General features: G+C 50.9%; 2 protein-coding genes across 3 annotated transcripts in view; both read right to left on the reverse strand.

Moving 5' to 3' along the window:
* The window catches only part of bcap31 (B cell receptor associated protein 31), a 44,442-nt gene extending 34,282 nt beyond the window's left edge, over positions 1-10,160 (reverse strand). The window contains exon 1 of one of the 2 annotated variants that reach the window (XM_063035413.1): positions 10,011-10,160. The gene's annotated coding sequence lies outside the window, so the exon portion shown is untranslated. Of the gene's footprint in view, positions 1-7,912; positions 8,067-10,010 lie in introns of those variants that run through there. The other variant, XM_063035414.1, reaches the window with a different exon arrangement.
* A 2,136-nt stretch (positions 10,161-12,296) lies between these two features.
* On the reverse strand, positions 12,297-15,197 carry LOC134338984 (uncharacterized). The gene is made up of 2 exons (XM_063035205.1): positions 14,837-15,197; positions 12,297-14,001 (listed from the first exon to the last, which is right to left on the reverse strand). Exons 1-2 carry the CDS (start codon positions 15,195-15,197, stop codon positions 12,365-12,367), a joined length of 1,998 nt encoding a protein of 665 aa, XP_062891275.1. The 3' UTR covers positions 12,297-12,364.
* Between the last annotated feature and the right edge of the window lie 572 nt (positions 15,198-15,769).

Genomic DNA, 15,769 nt, shown 5'->3' on the forward strand with positions numbered 1-15,769 from the left:
CCCTTCCATAGATCTATCCAAATGTCCCTTGAATGTTGCACCTGTCGCTGCCTCGACCACTTTCTCCAGCAGCTGCTTCCAGGTAACCTCTCCCCTCCGTACGACAAGGTTACCTCTCAGGTCTCCTGTAAATCTCCTCCCTCTGACCACTGACCTGCATCTCGATCTAGGCTCCCCACCCCTGGAGAAAATCCACCTTATCCATACCCCCTGTGGTTTTACACATCTTGGCCCATCTGGTCCACGCTGAACCATTTAAACTGCCTACTCCTATTGAACTCCACCGGGACCATAGTCCTCCATACCCCTACCATCCACGTACCCATCCAAACTTCTCTTAAAACACTGAACTCAAACCTGCATGCACCACTTCCACAAGCAGTATGTTCCACACCCTCATCATCCTCTGAGTGGAATAGTTTCCCCTCATGTTCTCTTTGAATTTCTCACAATTTCAAAATTTTACTGTACGAGTAACTTCCAGCTGTGACGCAACAAAGGCTACGTGTGCGGGAACATTTCAGTTACTGCGCAGCGCAGGGGGAACAGAGTTTATCAGATACACAATCCGCCCTGACTGCTGCTAATCTATCCAAGTGAGGGCTGACGTCATCCCTCACGATATCCCCGGTCTCACTAGCCTGCAGTTTCCTGTTAGCATTCTTGGAACAATTAAACATTCGCCACCCATGGATCAGTCTTCCAGAACTTCACCAGTGGTCAACAGCAAAGCAAGCACTCCTACAAGGGCCCTTGTGATTTCTTCAGGAGGGTGCACAGAAATTTATTATCAAGGAACATATACAACCCCAAGATTCATTTTCCTGCGGGCATAGTCAGCAAATCTATAGAACAGCAACTCTGACAGGCACAATGAAAGGTCAACCAGAGTGCAGGTGACGACAAAATGTACCAACATGAAATAATGAGAAGAGATAACAAGGTGAGATCATTGGTTGTGAGAACATTCCAATGATGGGAAAAATGAGTGTAGCTATCCCACTTAGTTCAAGATCCTGACGGTTGAGGGGCAGTAACTGTTCTTGGACCTGGTGGTGCGAGTCCTGAGGCTCCTGTACCTTCTACCTGATGGCAGCAGCATGAAGGGAGCCTGGTCTGGGTGGTAGGGATCCCTGATGATGGATGCCACTTTCCTACGACAGGTCGGGCCCCTGGAGATCTCCCCACCTTAACGGACTTCAAGGCCACAAACACCTCCTTTCCCACGACATGCATCCAAGACATCACTACCTACTACCCTCATTTCGTCAGTACCCAGGAACTGCAGGAAGAAACGGACATTAAAAAGTCTCAGCCATCTCCTGCTGCTCCACACAAAGGGAGCCCTAATGGTCTTTAAGAGGACCTGGTCTCTCCCTAGTCACCCTTTACTGTTAATATACCCGAAGAACTTCTTGGGACTTTTTTTTTTAAAAACGTTGCCTTCCTAATCATTTCATACCCACTTTTTGCCTTCCTAATCATTTCATACCCACTTTTTGCCTTCCTGATCATTTCATACCCACTTTTTGCCTTCCTGATTTAAGCCTGCTCCTGAACTCTGTTCAGTGAAGAATTAATTTGTACCCAGCTGCCGAAACACAAAGCAAGATTCCTTCTTTTTCCTCTTATCAGCCAGGATCCACTGAACTTGTTATGTCTACCATTCAGCCCAAAAGGAATATGACACACCTGGCCTCTTGATATGACCGTTTGAAAAGCCCCCCAACTTCAAACTTTTCCTTCAGATTCAAAATCAGAGTTAATATCACCAGCACGTCTCGAAATGTTAACTTTACGGCAGCAGTACAATGAAGTACATGATGAATGAACTGAGTTATATTAAAAAAATGAGTTATATTAAATATATATATATTAAAGAGTTAAGTTAAGACAAGTAGTGCAAAATAAGAAATATAAAAAGTAGTGAGGTAGTGTTCAAGGGTCAATATGCATTTAGGAATGGTATGGCAGAGGGAAGCTGATGTTCCTGAATCGTTGAGCGTGCACCTCAAGGCTCCTGTCCCTCCTTTCTGACAGCAACAATCAGAAGAGGGCATGTCCTGGGTGGTGGGGTTCTTAGTGATGAACGCTGCCTCCCTATAGCACCGCTCCTTGAAGATGTCCTGGATACTATGGAGGCTGGCACCCATGATGGGGCTGAGTAACTCCACAAATTATTTTAATCCTGTGCAGTAGCCCAGCCACCTCCCTCCAGGCCAGACGGTGATGCAGCCTGTCAGGATGCTCTCCATGGTACCCCTGTAGAAGTTTGAGTGTCTTACTTGGCAAACCAAACTCCTAATGAAATATAGCTGCTGTCCTGCCTTCTTTATAGCTGCATCAATAAACCAAGTGGTGTCGGACCACGATAGCAAAAGGCATGGGCCAGATTAAACTGGCTCCACTACACTACCCTATCCGCCATAGCACCCCATACCTCACCCCACAAGACTCCACAACCTTACCTCTCCCAGCCCCACATGTACATCTGCCATTCCTACCCTCAAACCTAATCCTAAGGACCAAGGGGGCACACACCACCACTAAACCAAGGTGCACCCCAATTAACCCTGGCCACACACCCACAAACCAGCAGCCACAACACTACTTTATCCACCAGAGCCCTACATGCTCACCACACAAAACTCCACAACCTGATCTCTCCCAACCCAACATATCCATCCACCAGCCCTACCCTCAAACCTAATCCCAAGGTGCAAGGTGGCACACACCCCCACTAACCCTAGGCACACCCTGGTTAACCCTGGCCACATCCCCACCAAACCTAGGACTTGGGTAAGGAGGGGCAAGATCCAATAAAGGCAAGTGTTGGACCTGGTTAATGAAGGCGTGGGCCAGATCAAAGTGGCAGGGTTGCATAAAACTGAATCTCAAGTGCCGAGGTCAAGAAGCACAAGAGAGCTGATTCACCCAACAGGCGAGAGAGTAACCAGTAAGTTAAATCCAAGCTGGGTCCAAAGAAAACAAGTCACTACTAAACTCAGAATCCCCAGTAAACACTGTCAATTTGACCCATGCAATCCCAGGCATACAGATGCCAGGTAATGATGTTTAAGAATATAATTACCCTCAGAATTACACGCCTCTTAATGTTTTACAAAACCCTATATTCCAAAGTTCCAGGGGGAAGCATAACCCAAATTGACACCTTCCTGAATTCTTTACAGTTACCCACTTTAAGCAAAGAACAAAATAGAACGAAGACTGCTGACATAAATGAAGCTGAACTAGAAACTGCAATTAGTAGGCTTAAATTAAGCAAGTCACCAGGATCAGATGGATATACGGCAGAGTGGTATAAGGAATTTAGAAGTGAGTTAATTCCTGTTTTACTCCCCACACTGAACTGGGCTCTAAGAAAGGCGCAAATGCCCCCCAGCTGGAAGGAGGCGATAATCTCAGCCACACCGAAAGAAGGGAAAGATAAAATGGAATGTGGGTCATTTAGACCAATATCTGTTCTTAATGTGGATTTATAGATTATTTACCTCCATCATGGCCAAACAATTAGAAGGTTTTCTACCCACACTGATACATCATGATCAGACTGGTTTTATGCAACAATGCCACACACAAGACAATATACGAAGGACACTTCACATTGTGGATCATATTTAAAAAAAATGAAATTGAAGCAATAGTGATAAGCATGGACGCTGAAAAGGCATTCGATTAGGTTATTTGGAATTTTCTTTACAGAGTTTTACATAGATTTGGTCTACATGACACAATTACTAAAACTATACAGGCACTATACGACAATCCTACTGCTAGGATTAAAATCAATGGATATTTATCTAATAGTTTTACCCTAGAAAGGGGCACAAGACAGGGTTGTGCATGGTCACCGCTGCTCTTCACATTATATCTGGAACCATTAGCTCAATACATCAGACAAAATGAAGATATCAGGGGAATGACTATTAAAGGGACAGAGCATAAATTGGCCTGTTACACAGATGACATTTTGATCTATCTTGGGCAACCAACATACTCTAAGTAAATTGATGCAATCCTTTGAACAATATGGCCAATTATCAGGATACAAGATCAACATAGACAAAACCCAACTACTTTCATATAACTATAGCCCACCTACAGAAATTCAAAGTAGATATCCTTGTGCATGGCAAACAGAGTCTGTCAAATATTCGGGTATCATTATGCCAAAAGCTTTGGCAAAATTATCAGGATGCAATTATCAGCCTAAATACAAAAAAATTAAGGAAGATATAACAAGATGGAACCTAATTCCTTTTCTTGGTCTCAGTTCAAGGATTGAATCTATTAAAATGACTATACTGCCCAGACTACTATATCTCTTTCAGACCCTACCAACAGAGATTAACCAAAATCAATTCAATGAACGGAACAAGATGCCATCAAGATATATATGGCAAGGTAAAAGGCCTAGGGTTCATCACAAAACTTTGCAGTTAGCCAAGGAAAAGGGGGGGGGGGGGATGGGGACTACCTTCTCTTAGAGATTACTATTTTGCAGCACAGTTGAGAGCTGTGATATGCTGGTGCAACCCATCATATGATGCTCAATGGAAAAACATTGAGGAGGGGATACTTTCCATCCCCATAAAGGCAATTTTGGCTGATAACAACCTACAAAGTTACATAAATACTACTGATAACCCGTGGGTGAAATGGACTCTTAAAATACGGAAAACTATTATAAAAGAATATAAACTAGACACATTGCAATTCTTAAAATGGTGTGCATATGACTTGGATTTTACGCTGAATAAACTGGATTTAAGGACTGGACAGCTAAAGGAATAACAGTTATTTGCAATATAATGAAAGAAGGAACAATGTTCAGTTTTGAAATGCTCAAAGAGAAACACTTATTAGAAAACAAGACTTTTACTGGTATTTACAGATGCGACAGTATGTTAATAAGACGGTTAAAAATGTAAACAAGGGAAGTACATGTCTGATAGAGCTATTTAGAAAAGCATATAATTCGGACAACGGTAGTAGAATAATTTCAAGCGTGTATAAGGGTTTGTCAAATCTTAAAACACATGCGACTTCATACATTAAAACAAAATGGGCGAAGGAAGGAGGGATAATAATATCTGAGGAAGACTGGACAATAACATGGAGGTATCAATGGAAGTGTACCAGTTCACAGAACTGGCGGGAGATCGGGTGGAAAAACTTGATAAAAGTTTTGAAAAACTGGATATTTTATTACACCCTCTCAGAAATCCCATTATGATCGTAACCTCCCTGTTTGCTGGAGAAATTGTGGAAATCAAAATGCAAACCATTAGTATATTTTCTGGGAATGCCCCGTTATAAAAGACTATTGGAGTGGGATACATAATGCCCGACAAGACATCTCTAAATGTGAAATACCCTTAGAGAGTCAGACCATATATTTTGGGTATATACCTCAAGAATAGTTGAAGAGATAAATATTTAATGAATGTACTGCTGGTGGCTGGTAAAAAGACCTTTACCAGGAAATGGTTATCACAGGAGAGCCCAACTTTAAATGTATGAATAGAAATTACAATGGACGTTTACAAAATGGAGACAATAACAGCATCTGTTAATCATAAGTTGGAACAATTTGATGCATATTGGGAAAAATGGTTTAACTACATAACACCTCATAGGCCTGATTTTATTCTCACAAGTTAATGAATATGTTGTTAAAAAAAAGATCACTCCTACTCTGTACATAGTTTTCTTCTTTCGATTGTTCTTTCTTTCCTCTCCTTTCTATAAGTGTATATAAGGCATCTGTTAGTCTTGCGAGACCATGGATCTGCACCTGGAAAGTCTTCACTCTCTAGAGCGCAGGCCTGGGCAAGGTTGTATGGAAGACTGGCAGCTGTCCATGCTGCAAGTCTCCCCTCTCCACACCACCGATGTTGTCCAAGGGAAGGGCATTAGGACCCATACAGCTTGGCACCAGTGTCGTCACAGAGCACTGTGTGGTTAAGTGCCTTGCTCAAGGACACACACGTCGCCTCGGCTGGGGCTCGAACTCACGACCTTCAGATCACTAGTCAAATGCCTCAACCACTTGGCCACGTGCCACAGATAAATATTATCTGGAGATCTGTGACAAATACGATTATATGATATATATGTACAGTATCTGAAATACATCTTCTGGAAGTGTCTGTTTGATGAACTTCAATAAAAAAATAAATTACAAAGAAAAAATATCACACACTTCTCGTTACCTTGCTCCATGGGATAAACATAAGCCGGGCCTGATCAACCCTGGCTGGGTCACCTCAGAGAGGGTGTCTAATGATTAAAAACCCGAAATACCCAATGACCCGAGGTTGCATTACTGATGTGTCCCAGTGCACTGTATCCAGGTTAGGTCCTCAGAGATATCGACACCCAGGAACTTGAAACTGCTCACTCTCCCAACTTCTGATCCCTTTGCCAATCCTGCCCAATACCCTCAACGTTGGCCCAGTTCCAGTTCAGGACTTTATCCTGTTCTGTTTGTCTCCATTGCTATTCTGAAACTAGTAGAATGCCGGTCACTGGATCCAAAGTGCATCCCGACGGCAACTTCAGTTTTCTGGCCCACCTTCTCCTATGAGATTCCTTAAGGCTGTTATCACTGTGGGATGGTAGTGCAGATAAGCTCCTATACTCACTAAATGCTCCCAAAGGCGTGCGTCTGAACTAGCCTCTGACAACCAAGTGCAGCTCCTGGCCTTTGTGTGTGGCTTAGCTCCAGGGAAAGGGGCACAGGCGGGTTACTGGAGGCTTAAAACCAGTCACTTCGGGCAGATGGGGCTCATTCAGTCATGGTTGGCAGCTCATCTAGGAGAGGGAAACCTCTGACCTCAAACCTCCACTGCCTTGTGGCAATACCCACGCACAGGGAAGGTTTTGGGAGTAAACCCCGAGGGAAAAATCCGGAGCTGGAGTCCCTAAGGCAGTCCTAAATTGAGTTCAATGCTGACTCCTGAGATGCTGCTGGTGCCAAATTGTATCGGTCTCTGTCGTTCCTTTGGCACCTCAGGTGTTTGGAGAGGGGGAGCTCATTATCGTACTGCCCAGGATTTCCATCTAGACAGCTAGGACACAACGTCCACAGTTGACCCTGATCGATGGAGGCCTCACTCTCGCTCCCTAGAAGGGGGACTGGTATTGTTGGCCCTGATCCAGCTCAGGATTTTACTCTATTCTGTCTTCACCAGTGGTCACCAGACTGCCATTTCAGTTCCCCAGCCTGCCTGGTTCCCCAAGGGCGGGGCTGGTATAGCTCCTGCCCGAGTACGCTCCCCGGTATAATGCACCAGGAAACTCCTGGATGCACCACACACAAGTCCCCCCACATCGCACTCACGGTGGCCCAGTCGATACTGGGAAACTGAATCCCTGACGAACACTAACCTACAGTTCTCAAAACTACTTGCAGTCTCTCAACAGGTCTGCTCTGAGTGCCTGCTGACTACAGGGCTGGCGATCAGCAATATAGCCCTACCCACGTGACCAGAGCCCCTCTATCTAAATGGCCTCAAGAACATCCCCTCAAAGCAGTGTCTCCACAGCACCCTGTCCCCCTCTCACACCCTGGAACTTTGAGCTGCCAGTCCTGCCCTTCCCTCAGCCACAAGCTGCCGCTCATTCCAGGTACTCCACGCCCTCAGCTCATTCGCCTCACCTGTCTGCCCAGGTGCTCCAAAACAGACCTGACTTAGAGCAGTGGTCCCACCTGCCCGGCGACAGTGCACGCGCTGGCTGCAGCATATTCTCAACGGTCAGTTACAAACATGCCAGCACCACACCCAGGGGAGCGAGAGAGCAACGCAAATCACATCCTCAGCCTGTACAGGCTCCCCGTCTGAAACCCACAGAACACGCCCTCCATTTTGTGCTCTCTGAAACACACCTGCTACTGACACCACTGGGAAGGGGCACAGGTCGCACATTTACCCTCTGCCTTCCTCCACAGACCTCCAAACTGCCTCTGGAGAAAACACCTCAGGCATGTCTAATTCCACTCCCACATGCAGCCAAATCCCCCACCGTCATGCGAATTTCCTGCACACTTCAGCCCATCTGAACTGCGAATTAAGCAAATAGGAAAACACTAGGCGATGGGGACAGAGAGACAAACACACGAGGGGAGCGGAGGCGAGACAGAAACACAGATCGAGGGACACAACCACACACGGGGGTGACAGACAGACAGCGAGACACACACACATGGGGATGATGGACAGAGAGCGAGACAGAAACACAGAGGGGGACACAAACACACACGGGGGTCGGGGGAGAGAGAGAAACACACACACGGGGTGACGGAGACAGAGCGAGAGACACACACACATGGGGGACACAGACACACATACACGGTGAGAAGAGAGGGGATGGAGGGACAGACACACTGTGGGGGGGACAGAGAGACAGACACACACACGGGGGAGAGGGAGGGGGGACAGACAGAGAGCGACACACAAATGGGGGGAGGGGAGAGACACAGACACACACACACACACAGGGAGAGAGAGGGGTCAGATAGAGAGAGACACACACACACACCCACCCACACGGGGGGGGGCAGGAGAGACACAAACACGGGAGGGGGGGGATAGAGACACACACACACACCCGGGGAGGGGACAGGGAGACAGAGACAAACACACACGGGGAGGGGACAGGGAGACAGAGACACACACACGGGGGGGGACAGGGAGACAGAGACACACACACGGGGGGGGACAGGGAGACAGAGAGACACACACACAGGGGGGGACAGGGAGACAGAGACACACACACTCGGGGAGGGGACAGACAGGGAGACAGAGACACACACACGGGGGGGACAGGGAGACAGAGACACACACACGGGGGGAGACAGGGAGACAGAGACACACACTCGGGGAGGGGACAGACAGGGAGACAGAGACACACACACAGGGGGGGACAGGGAGACAGAGACACACACACGGGGGGGACAGGGAGACAGAGACACATACACGGGGGGGACAGGGAGACAGAGACACACACACTCGGGGAGGGGACAGACAGGGAGACAGAGACACACACAGGAGGGGAGGGGACAGGGAGACAGAGACACACACACTCGGGGAGGGGACAGGGAGACAGAGACACACACACAGGGGGGGACAGAGACACACACACGGGGGGGACAGAGACACACACACGGGGGGGGACAGAGACACACACACGGGGGGGGACAGAGACACACACACGGGGGGGGACAGAGACACAGAGACACACACACAGTGGGGGACAGGGAGACAGAGACACACACACAGGGGGGGACAGGGAGACAGAGACACACACACAGGGGGGGGACAGGGAGACAGAGACACACACACAGGGGGGGGACAGGGAGACAGAGACACACACACGGGGGGGGACAGGGAGACAGAGACACACACACGGGGGGGGACAGGGAGACAGAGACACACACACGGGGGGGGACAGGGAGACAGAGACACACACACGGGGGGGGACAGGGAGACAGAGACACACACACGGGGGGGACAGGGAGACAGAGACACACACAGGGGGGGACAGAGACACACACACGGGGGGGACAGGGAGACAGAGACACACACACGAGGGGGACAGACAGGGAGACAGAGACACACACACACACACACGGGGGGGGACAGGGGGACAGACACACACACGGGGGGGACAGACAGGGAGACAGAGACACACACAGGGGGGGACAGAGACACACACACGGGGGGGACAGGGAGACAGAGACACACACACGGGGGGGGACAGGGAGACAGAGACACACACACGGGGGGGACAGAGACACACACACAGGGGGGGACAGAGACACACACACAGGGGGAGACAGAGACACACACACGGGGGGAGACAGAGACACACACACGGGGGGGGACAGAGACACACACACAGGGGGGGACAGAGACACACACACAGGGGGGGACAGACAGGGCGACAGAGACACTTCAAAAACAGACCCCACCCCCACTTCTCACCAGCAGACAAACGACTGCACACCCACTTCCTTTGGCTCCTGACCTTTCACCCTGTCTCCAGGAAGTGGCGTCATATTCCTCCACCTCAAAGGAAAAGTGTTGGGTTTAAGACAGAGCAATAATTCATTGGCTGCCAAGTGCCATTCGCGTCCTATTGGCTCTGTCTGAATTTCTGTTTGCGGCAATTGGATAACGTTGACTCAGAGGAGTCGCCCCTTATTGGCTGGTAGCCATCATCGGCTGGGAGATGTCCGCTTCTCATTGGCCTGTAACCATCATTTGCTGAGGGTGGTCTTCCTCTCATTTTCTACTCTCATTGGCTAGTGACTTTTGTTGACTGGGAGAGTTCTTCCCCTCATTGGCTGGTAGTGTCGTTGCTTGGGCGGTGTCTGCCTCTCATTGGCTGGGATTTGTCCCCACCTCATTGACTGGTAGATAGCTTTGGCTAGGAAGTGTCTGGGTCTCATTGGTTGAGTGGTGTTGGCACCTCATTGGCTGTACTAGGGTCTGGAGCCTCATGAAGGACAGAGTCAAGGTCAGGGTCAGGGTCAGGGTCAAGGTCAGAAAACTGGAGCAGGTTGTCAGCAGCATCGGAGAGAGCAAGGACCCCACTTGAGGTCAGAGTTGACTGTACTGCTAGGGTCAGAATCAAGGTGCAGCCAGGTTCTAGGTCAGGGGTAGAGGTGGGGTCACGGTCAGGATTAGGATTGGGGTGAAGGTGGGGTCACGGTCAAGTTTAGGATCAGGGTGAAGGTGGGGTCAGATTCAGGTTTAGGATCAGGGTGAAGGTGGGGTGACAGTCAGTTTAGGATCGGGGTGAAGGTAGGGTCACGGTCAGGTTTAGGATCGGGGTGAAGGTGGGGTCAGAGTCAGGTTTAGGATCGGGGTGAAGGTGGGGTCAGAGTCAGGTTTAGGATCGGGGTGAAGGTGGGGTCACGGTCAGGTTTAGGATCGGGGTGAAGGTGGGGTCAGATTCAGGTTTAGGATCAGGGTGAAGGTGGGGTGACAGTCAGTTTAGGATTGGGGTGAAGGTGGGGTCACAGTCAGGTTTAGGATCGGGGTGAAGGTGGGGTGACAGTCAGTTTAGTAGGATTGGGGTGCAGGTGGGGTGACAGGTTTAGGATCAGGGTGAAGGTGGGGTCACGGTCAGGTTTAGGATCAGGGTGAAGGTGGGGTCACAGTCAGGTTTAAGATCAGGGTGAAGGTGGGGTCACGGTCAGGTTTAGGATCGGGGTGAAGGTGGGGTGACAGTCAGTTTAGGATCAGGGTGAAGGTGGGGTTACAGTCCGGTTTAGGATTGGGGTGCAGGTGGGGTCCGAGCCAGGCCAGTGTCAGGGTTAGAAACATGAACAGGGTCACCAGCAGTACCAGAGTCAGGGGTAGGGTGGGCTTTAGAGCACAGCTGTGGTCGACGTCAAGGATGCTGGCCCTGATGATTCAGGAACAGCTTCTTCCCCTCTGCCATCCGATTCCTAAATTGACATTGAACCTTTGGACACTAACTCACTTTTTTAAATATACAGTAGTTCTGTTTTTGCACGTTTTTAAAAATCTATTGAATAGATTTACTTGTTTATTTATTATTATTTTTCTCTGCTCGATTATGAACTGCTGCAGTTCACACACATTTCACGTCACATGCCAGTGAGAATAAACCTGATTCTGATCCTGGCAGAGGGGAAGAAGCTGCTCCTGAATCATTGAGTTTACCTCCTCCCTGAAGAGGGCATATGCTGGGTGATGGGGTCTTTAATGACAGACGCTGTCTTCTCCAGCTGTTTATCGATGGTGGAATGGGTTGGGCCACGGAGGAGCTCCCCCAGCTTACAGCTTTTCCCTGATCCTGTGCACCGGAGCTTCCAGAACCAGATGGTGGTGCCACCAGCCTGAATGCTCTCCACTGTACTTCTGTAGAGATTTGCAAGTGTCTTTGGTGTCATACCGAATCTCAAGTTTCCCCTGAGTGAATCCGTCCCCTGTGGGATATTCCTTCTCCCACACGCCTCTGAGTAGACAGGACTGAGACACATTGAGCCACTGCAGAGTGAGAAAGGTTTTCCTCACGGTGCACAGCAGGTTGCTGGCTGTTTCACCTTGGGCACAGCACAACCACGCTCCCTCCCCATGGCTCTGGGCAACCCCACCTTCTGTAGCCCAGGGTAGAGCCTCCTCTTCCAGCCTTGACTGTGGGGCTGGGGAGAGGGTGCACGCCGGGTCTGGGGCCGGGCAGGTGGAACCAGGAAAGGTGGACACAAGAAGCCATAAATATAGTTTATTGGTCTGGAATCACTTACACAGAGACAAACTCAGATTTCCAGTGGGGGGAGGGAGACATCCCTGGCTGGAGGTAGCACCTAAGGGTGCTCTTTTGTCTGCTGATGGCCAGGTTTGTGCTGAGGACTGCCCAACTTCATGAACTTGTGGAAGAGGAATGCCTTGTAGAACATGTCCTGTTGCAGCTCAGCGTAGACGTCCTGCATGTCGGGCTGGGCAACAGGGTCCATCACTTGGGACGGGCCTGCCTCAGGCTCCTCCATCGCCAGGGGCAGCTCGTGCCCTGGGGAGGCAGGGGGCCTTCCAAGCTCAGCTGGCCCAGCGGGTCTGTATGATTCCGCCAGCACCAGGCCCCCACCTTGTGCATCCTCCAAAGGGTCGGTACTCTCGCCCTCCTGGGAGCTCAGTGTAGTGCCACTGCTGTTGTCCTGTGAGTTGGCCAGCAGGTGGCTGCCCTCACCATCCTGGTTAACAGCCATGGAGTCACCATCCTGAGAATCTGCCAGCCGGACACAGGACACAGAGTAGCTATCTTGGGTGTCCCCCATGAAATCACTGGAGCCACCACCTCGGGTGTCCCCCATTAGGTCACTGGAGCTGCCATCTTGGGTGTCCCCCATTAAGTCACTGGAGCCACCACCTTGGGTGTCCCCCATTATGTCACTGGAGCTGCCATCTTGGGTGTCCTCCATTAAATCACTGGAGCCACCATCTTGGGTGTCCTCCATGAAGAAACTGGAGCCACCATCTTGGGTGTCCCCCATGAAGTTATGGGAATCTCCATCTTGGGTGTCCCCCATGAGGTCACTGGAGCCGCCATCTTGACAGTCTGCCAGAAGATCACTGGAGCCACCGTCCTGAGAATCTGCAAGCAGGACACCAGAGCCATCATCTTCCGTCTCCCCCAGGAGGACACTGGAGCCACCATCTTCAATGTCCCCCATGAGGTCACTGCAGCCATCATCTTCGGTGTCCCCCAGGAGGACACTGGAGCCACCATCTTCAATGTCCCCCATGAGGTCGCTGGAGCTGCCATCTTGTGTGTCCTCCATTATGTCACTGGAGCCGCCATCTTGAGTGTCCTCCATTATGTCATTGGAGCCGCCATCTTGTGTGTCCTCCATTATGTCACTGGAGCCGCCATCTAGAGTGTGCATAAGTGGACCTCCGAACCTATCATCCAGGCTGCCCACCACCATGTCAGAGAAGCCATCGTCACCAGTGTCCTCGTCGCCACCGGCCGCCAGACACGGCCGAACCAAGAAGCCTGGGCTGGAACCTCTGCTCTGGCCCCAGGGCTTAGTGAAGCGGGGGAATGCCAGCCTGGGCCCAGGGGGGTGGAGAGAGGAGTGAGGCAGTCCTGAGGGGCTGGGCCTGAAGGAGACCTGGCTTGCTGAGGCCCCAACCTTCCTCAGACAGGAGAAGCCGGGTGCCGGCAGCCGTTCAACCTCAGGGGGAGGCCCATGGGTCACGGGCGGACCAGGGGCAAAGGTCACATGGCTGCCTGTTGTCTTGGTAACCTTGCGGAGATGGGCGACTGAGGTGGACGACGTGGTGGGCTCCAACAGCTCCTCACGGGCCAAGGCTGCCCTGGGCGATTGAATATGAGGCTGCTCCTCATCCCGCCTGGTGGAGCTGGACCCCAGCATGGTGGGGAGATCCAAGCACAGAAAAGGAGCCTCCTTCTGGGGGCTGGAAGTTTCTGGTGCCAACATACCTGGGGGAGAGAGAGAGAGAGAGAGTGAGGCGTTACTCCAGACTGAGGCTGGAGCCTATCCCCCGGGACTGGAGATTGAGGCTGGGGCTTATCCCCGGGACTGGAGACTGAGGCTGGGGCCTATCCCCGGGACTGGAGACTGAGGCTGGGGCCTATCCCCGGGGCTGGAGTCTGAGGCTGGGGCCTATTCCAGGGACCGGACCTCAGACTGAGGCCTATTCCAGGGCCTGGAGCTGTATGCCTTCCGCTAGACCCTGGCCTTTCCCCACTCCCACTCCAGCCTCCGCTCCCTCCTCTTCCTCTGCCCCCTGCTTTCCCTCCTCTCTCTCCAACACCCACTTATCTTCCCTCTGCCATCTCTCTTATCACCTTATTAGGGGCCAGATGGTGTTACAGAGATGGGAAGACATGTCGGAGCCAGAGGGAGTACAGGGATTTGGAGGGTTGGAGGGGTGTAGGGGAAGGGGAGAAGGAGGGAGGGAGGGGGTCACAGAGATGGGGAGGGGTGTACGGGATGGAGGGGTTCACAGATATGGGGAGAGGTGAAGGGGACGGGGGTTCACAGAGATAAGGAGGATTGTAGGGGAGGGAGGGTGTGACAGATGTGGAGGGGTGCAGTGGAGGGAGGGGGTCACGGAGATGGGGAGGGGTGTAGTGGAGGGAGGGGGACACGGAGAAGCGGGTATAGGGGAGCAAGAGAGTCACAGAGACAGGGAGGGGTGTAGGGGAGGGAGGTGGTCACAGAGATGGGTAACGCTGTAGGCAATGGAGGGACAGAGGTCACTGAGAACGGGAGGGTGTGGGTTCTCTGAGTGGGCAGAGAGCCCAGACTCACCATCACTGCCCTGGGCCGTGTCTTCAGCCTGCTGCAGGCTGCTCTCATTCTCCTGGGACCCGCACTCGGACGGTGACTGGGCACCAATGGCAGGACCCCCTCCCACGGTCAGCTCCCGGATCTCGCGCAGTGCCCACAGCCCCCTGGCCTGCAGCCGCCGCGTGTTACGCTCCTCCTCCTCGTCCTGAAAAAGGCCCTGGGAGCCGTGGAGCACGGACACGAGGCCCTGCCCTCTCCCCGGGGTCACACCGAGCTTCACTGCCGTGCAACATCCAATAGACCGGCGATCTTCCTCTGCTGCTTCCCGGCTCCTCACCTCCTCTGTGGAGAGACAGGCGCAAAGCACAGGGTTAGACACCATTGTAGGCTCAGCCTGCCAGTGGATTCCCTCAGCCTGTTTGTCAACGTGATCTTCCCGGGTCACACTACATCCCACTCAAGATTAGAACATCAACATGGATTTGTGCGTAGAAGGTCATGTTTGACAAATCTCATTGAATTTTTTGAAAAGGTTACTAGGAAAGTTGACGAGGGTAAAGCGGTGGATGTTGTCTATTTGGACTTCAGTAAGGCCTTTGACAAGGTTCCACACGGAAGGTTGGTTAGGAAGGTTCAATCGTTAGCTATTAATATTGAAGTAGTAAAATGGATTCAGCAGTGGCTGGATGGGAGATGCCAGAGAGTGGTGGTGGATAACTGTTTGTCAGACTGGAGGCAGGTGTCTGGTGGTGTGTCTCAGGGATCTGTACTGCGTCCAATGTTATTTGTCATATACATTAATGATCCGGATGATGGGGTGGTAAATTGGATTAGTAAGTATGCAGATGATACTAAGATGGGTGGAGTTATGGATAATGAAATAGGTTTTCAAAGCTTGCAGAGAGATTTAGACCAGTTAGAAGAGTGGGCTGAAAGCTGGCAGATAGTTTGATG

Source organism: Mobula hypostoma, chromosome 28 (assembly GCF_963921235.1).
Source record: "Mobula hypostoma chromosome 28, sMobHyp1.1, whole genome shotgun sequence".
In the NCBI taxonomy this organism is placed as follows: Eukaryota; Metazoa; Chordata; class Chondrichthyes; order Myliobatiformes; family Myliobatidae; genus Mobula; species Mobula hypostoma.

Bases quoted from the DNA above. Each gene is read 5' to 3' on its own strand.
- LOC134338984 (XM_063035205.1), bottom strand. From the start codon at position 15,197: ATGGTGTCTAACCCTGTGCTTTGCGCCTGTCTCTCCACAGAGGAGGTG. The intron at 14,002-14,836 runs GTGAGTCTGGGC...TCTCTCCCCCAG, and splicing joins CACGGCCCAGGGCAGTGATG to GTATGTTGGCACCAGAAACT.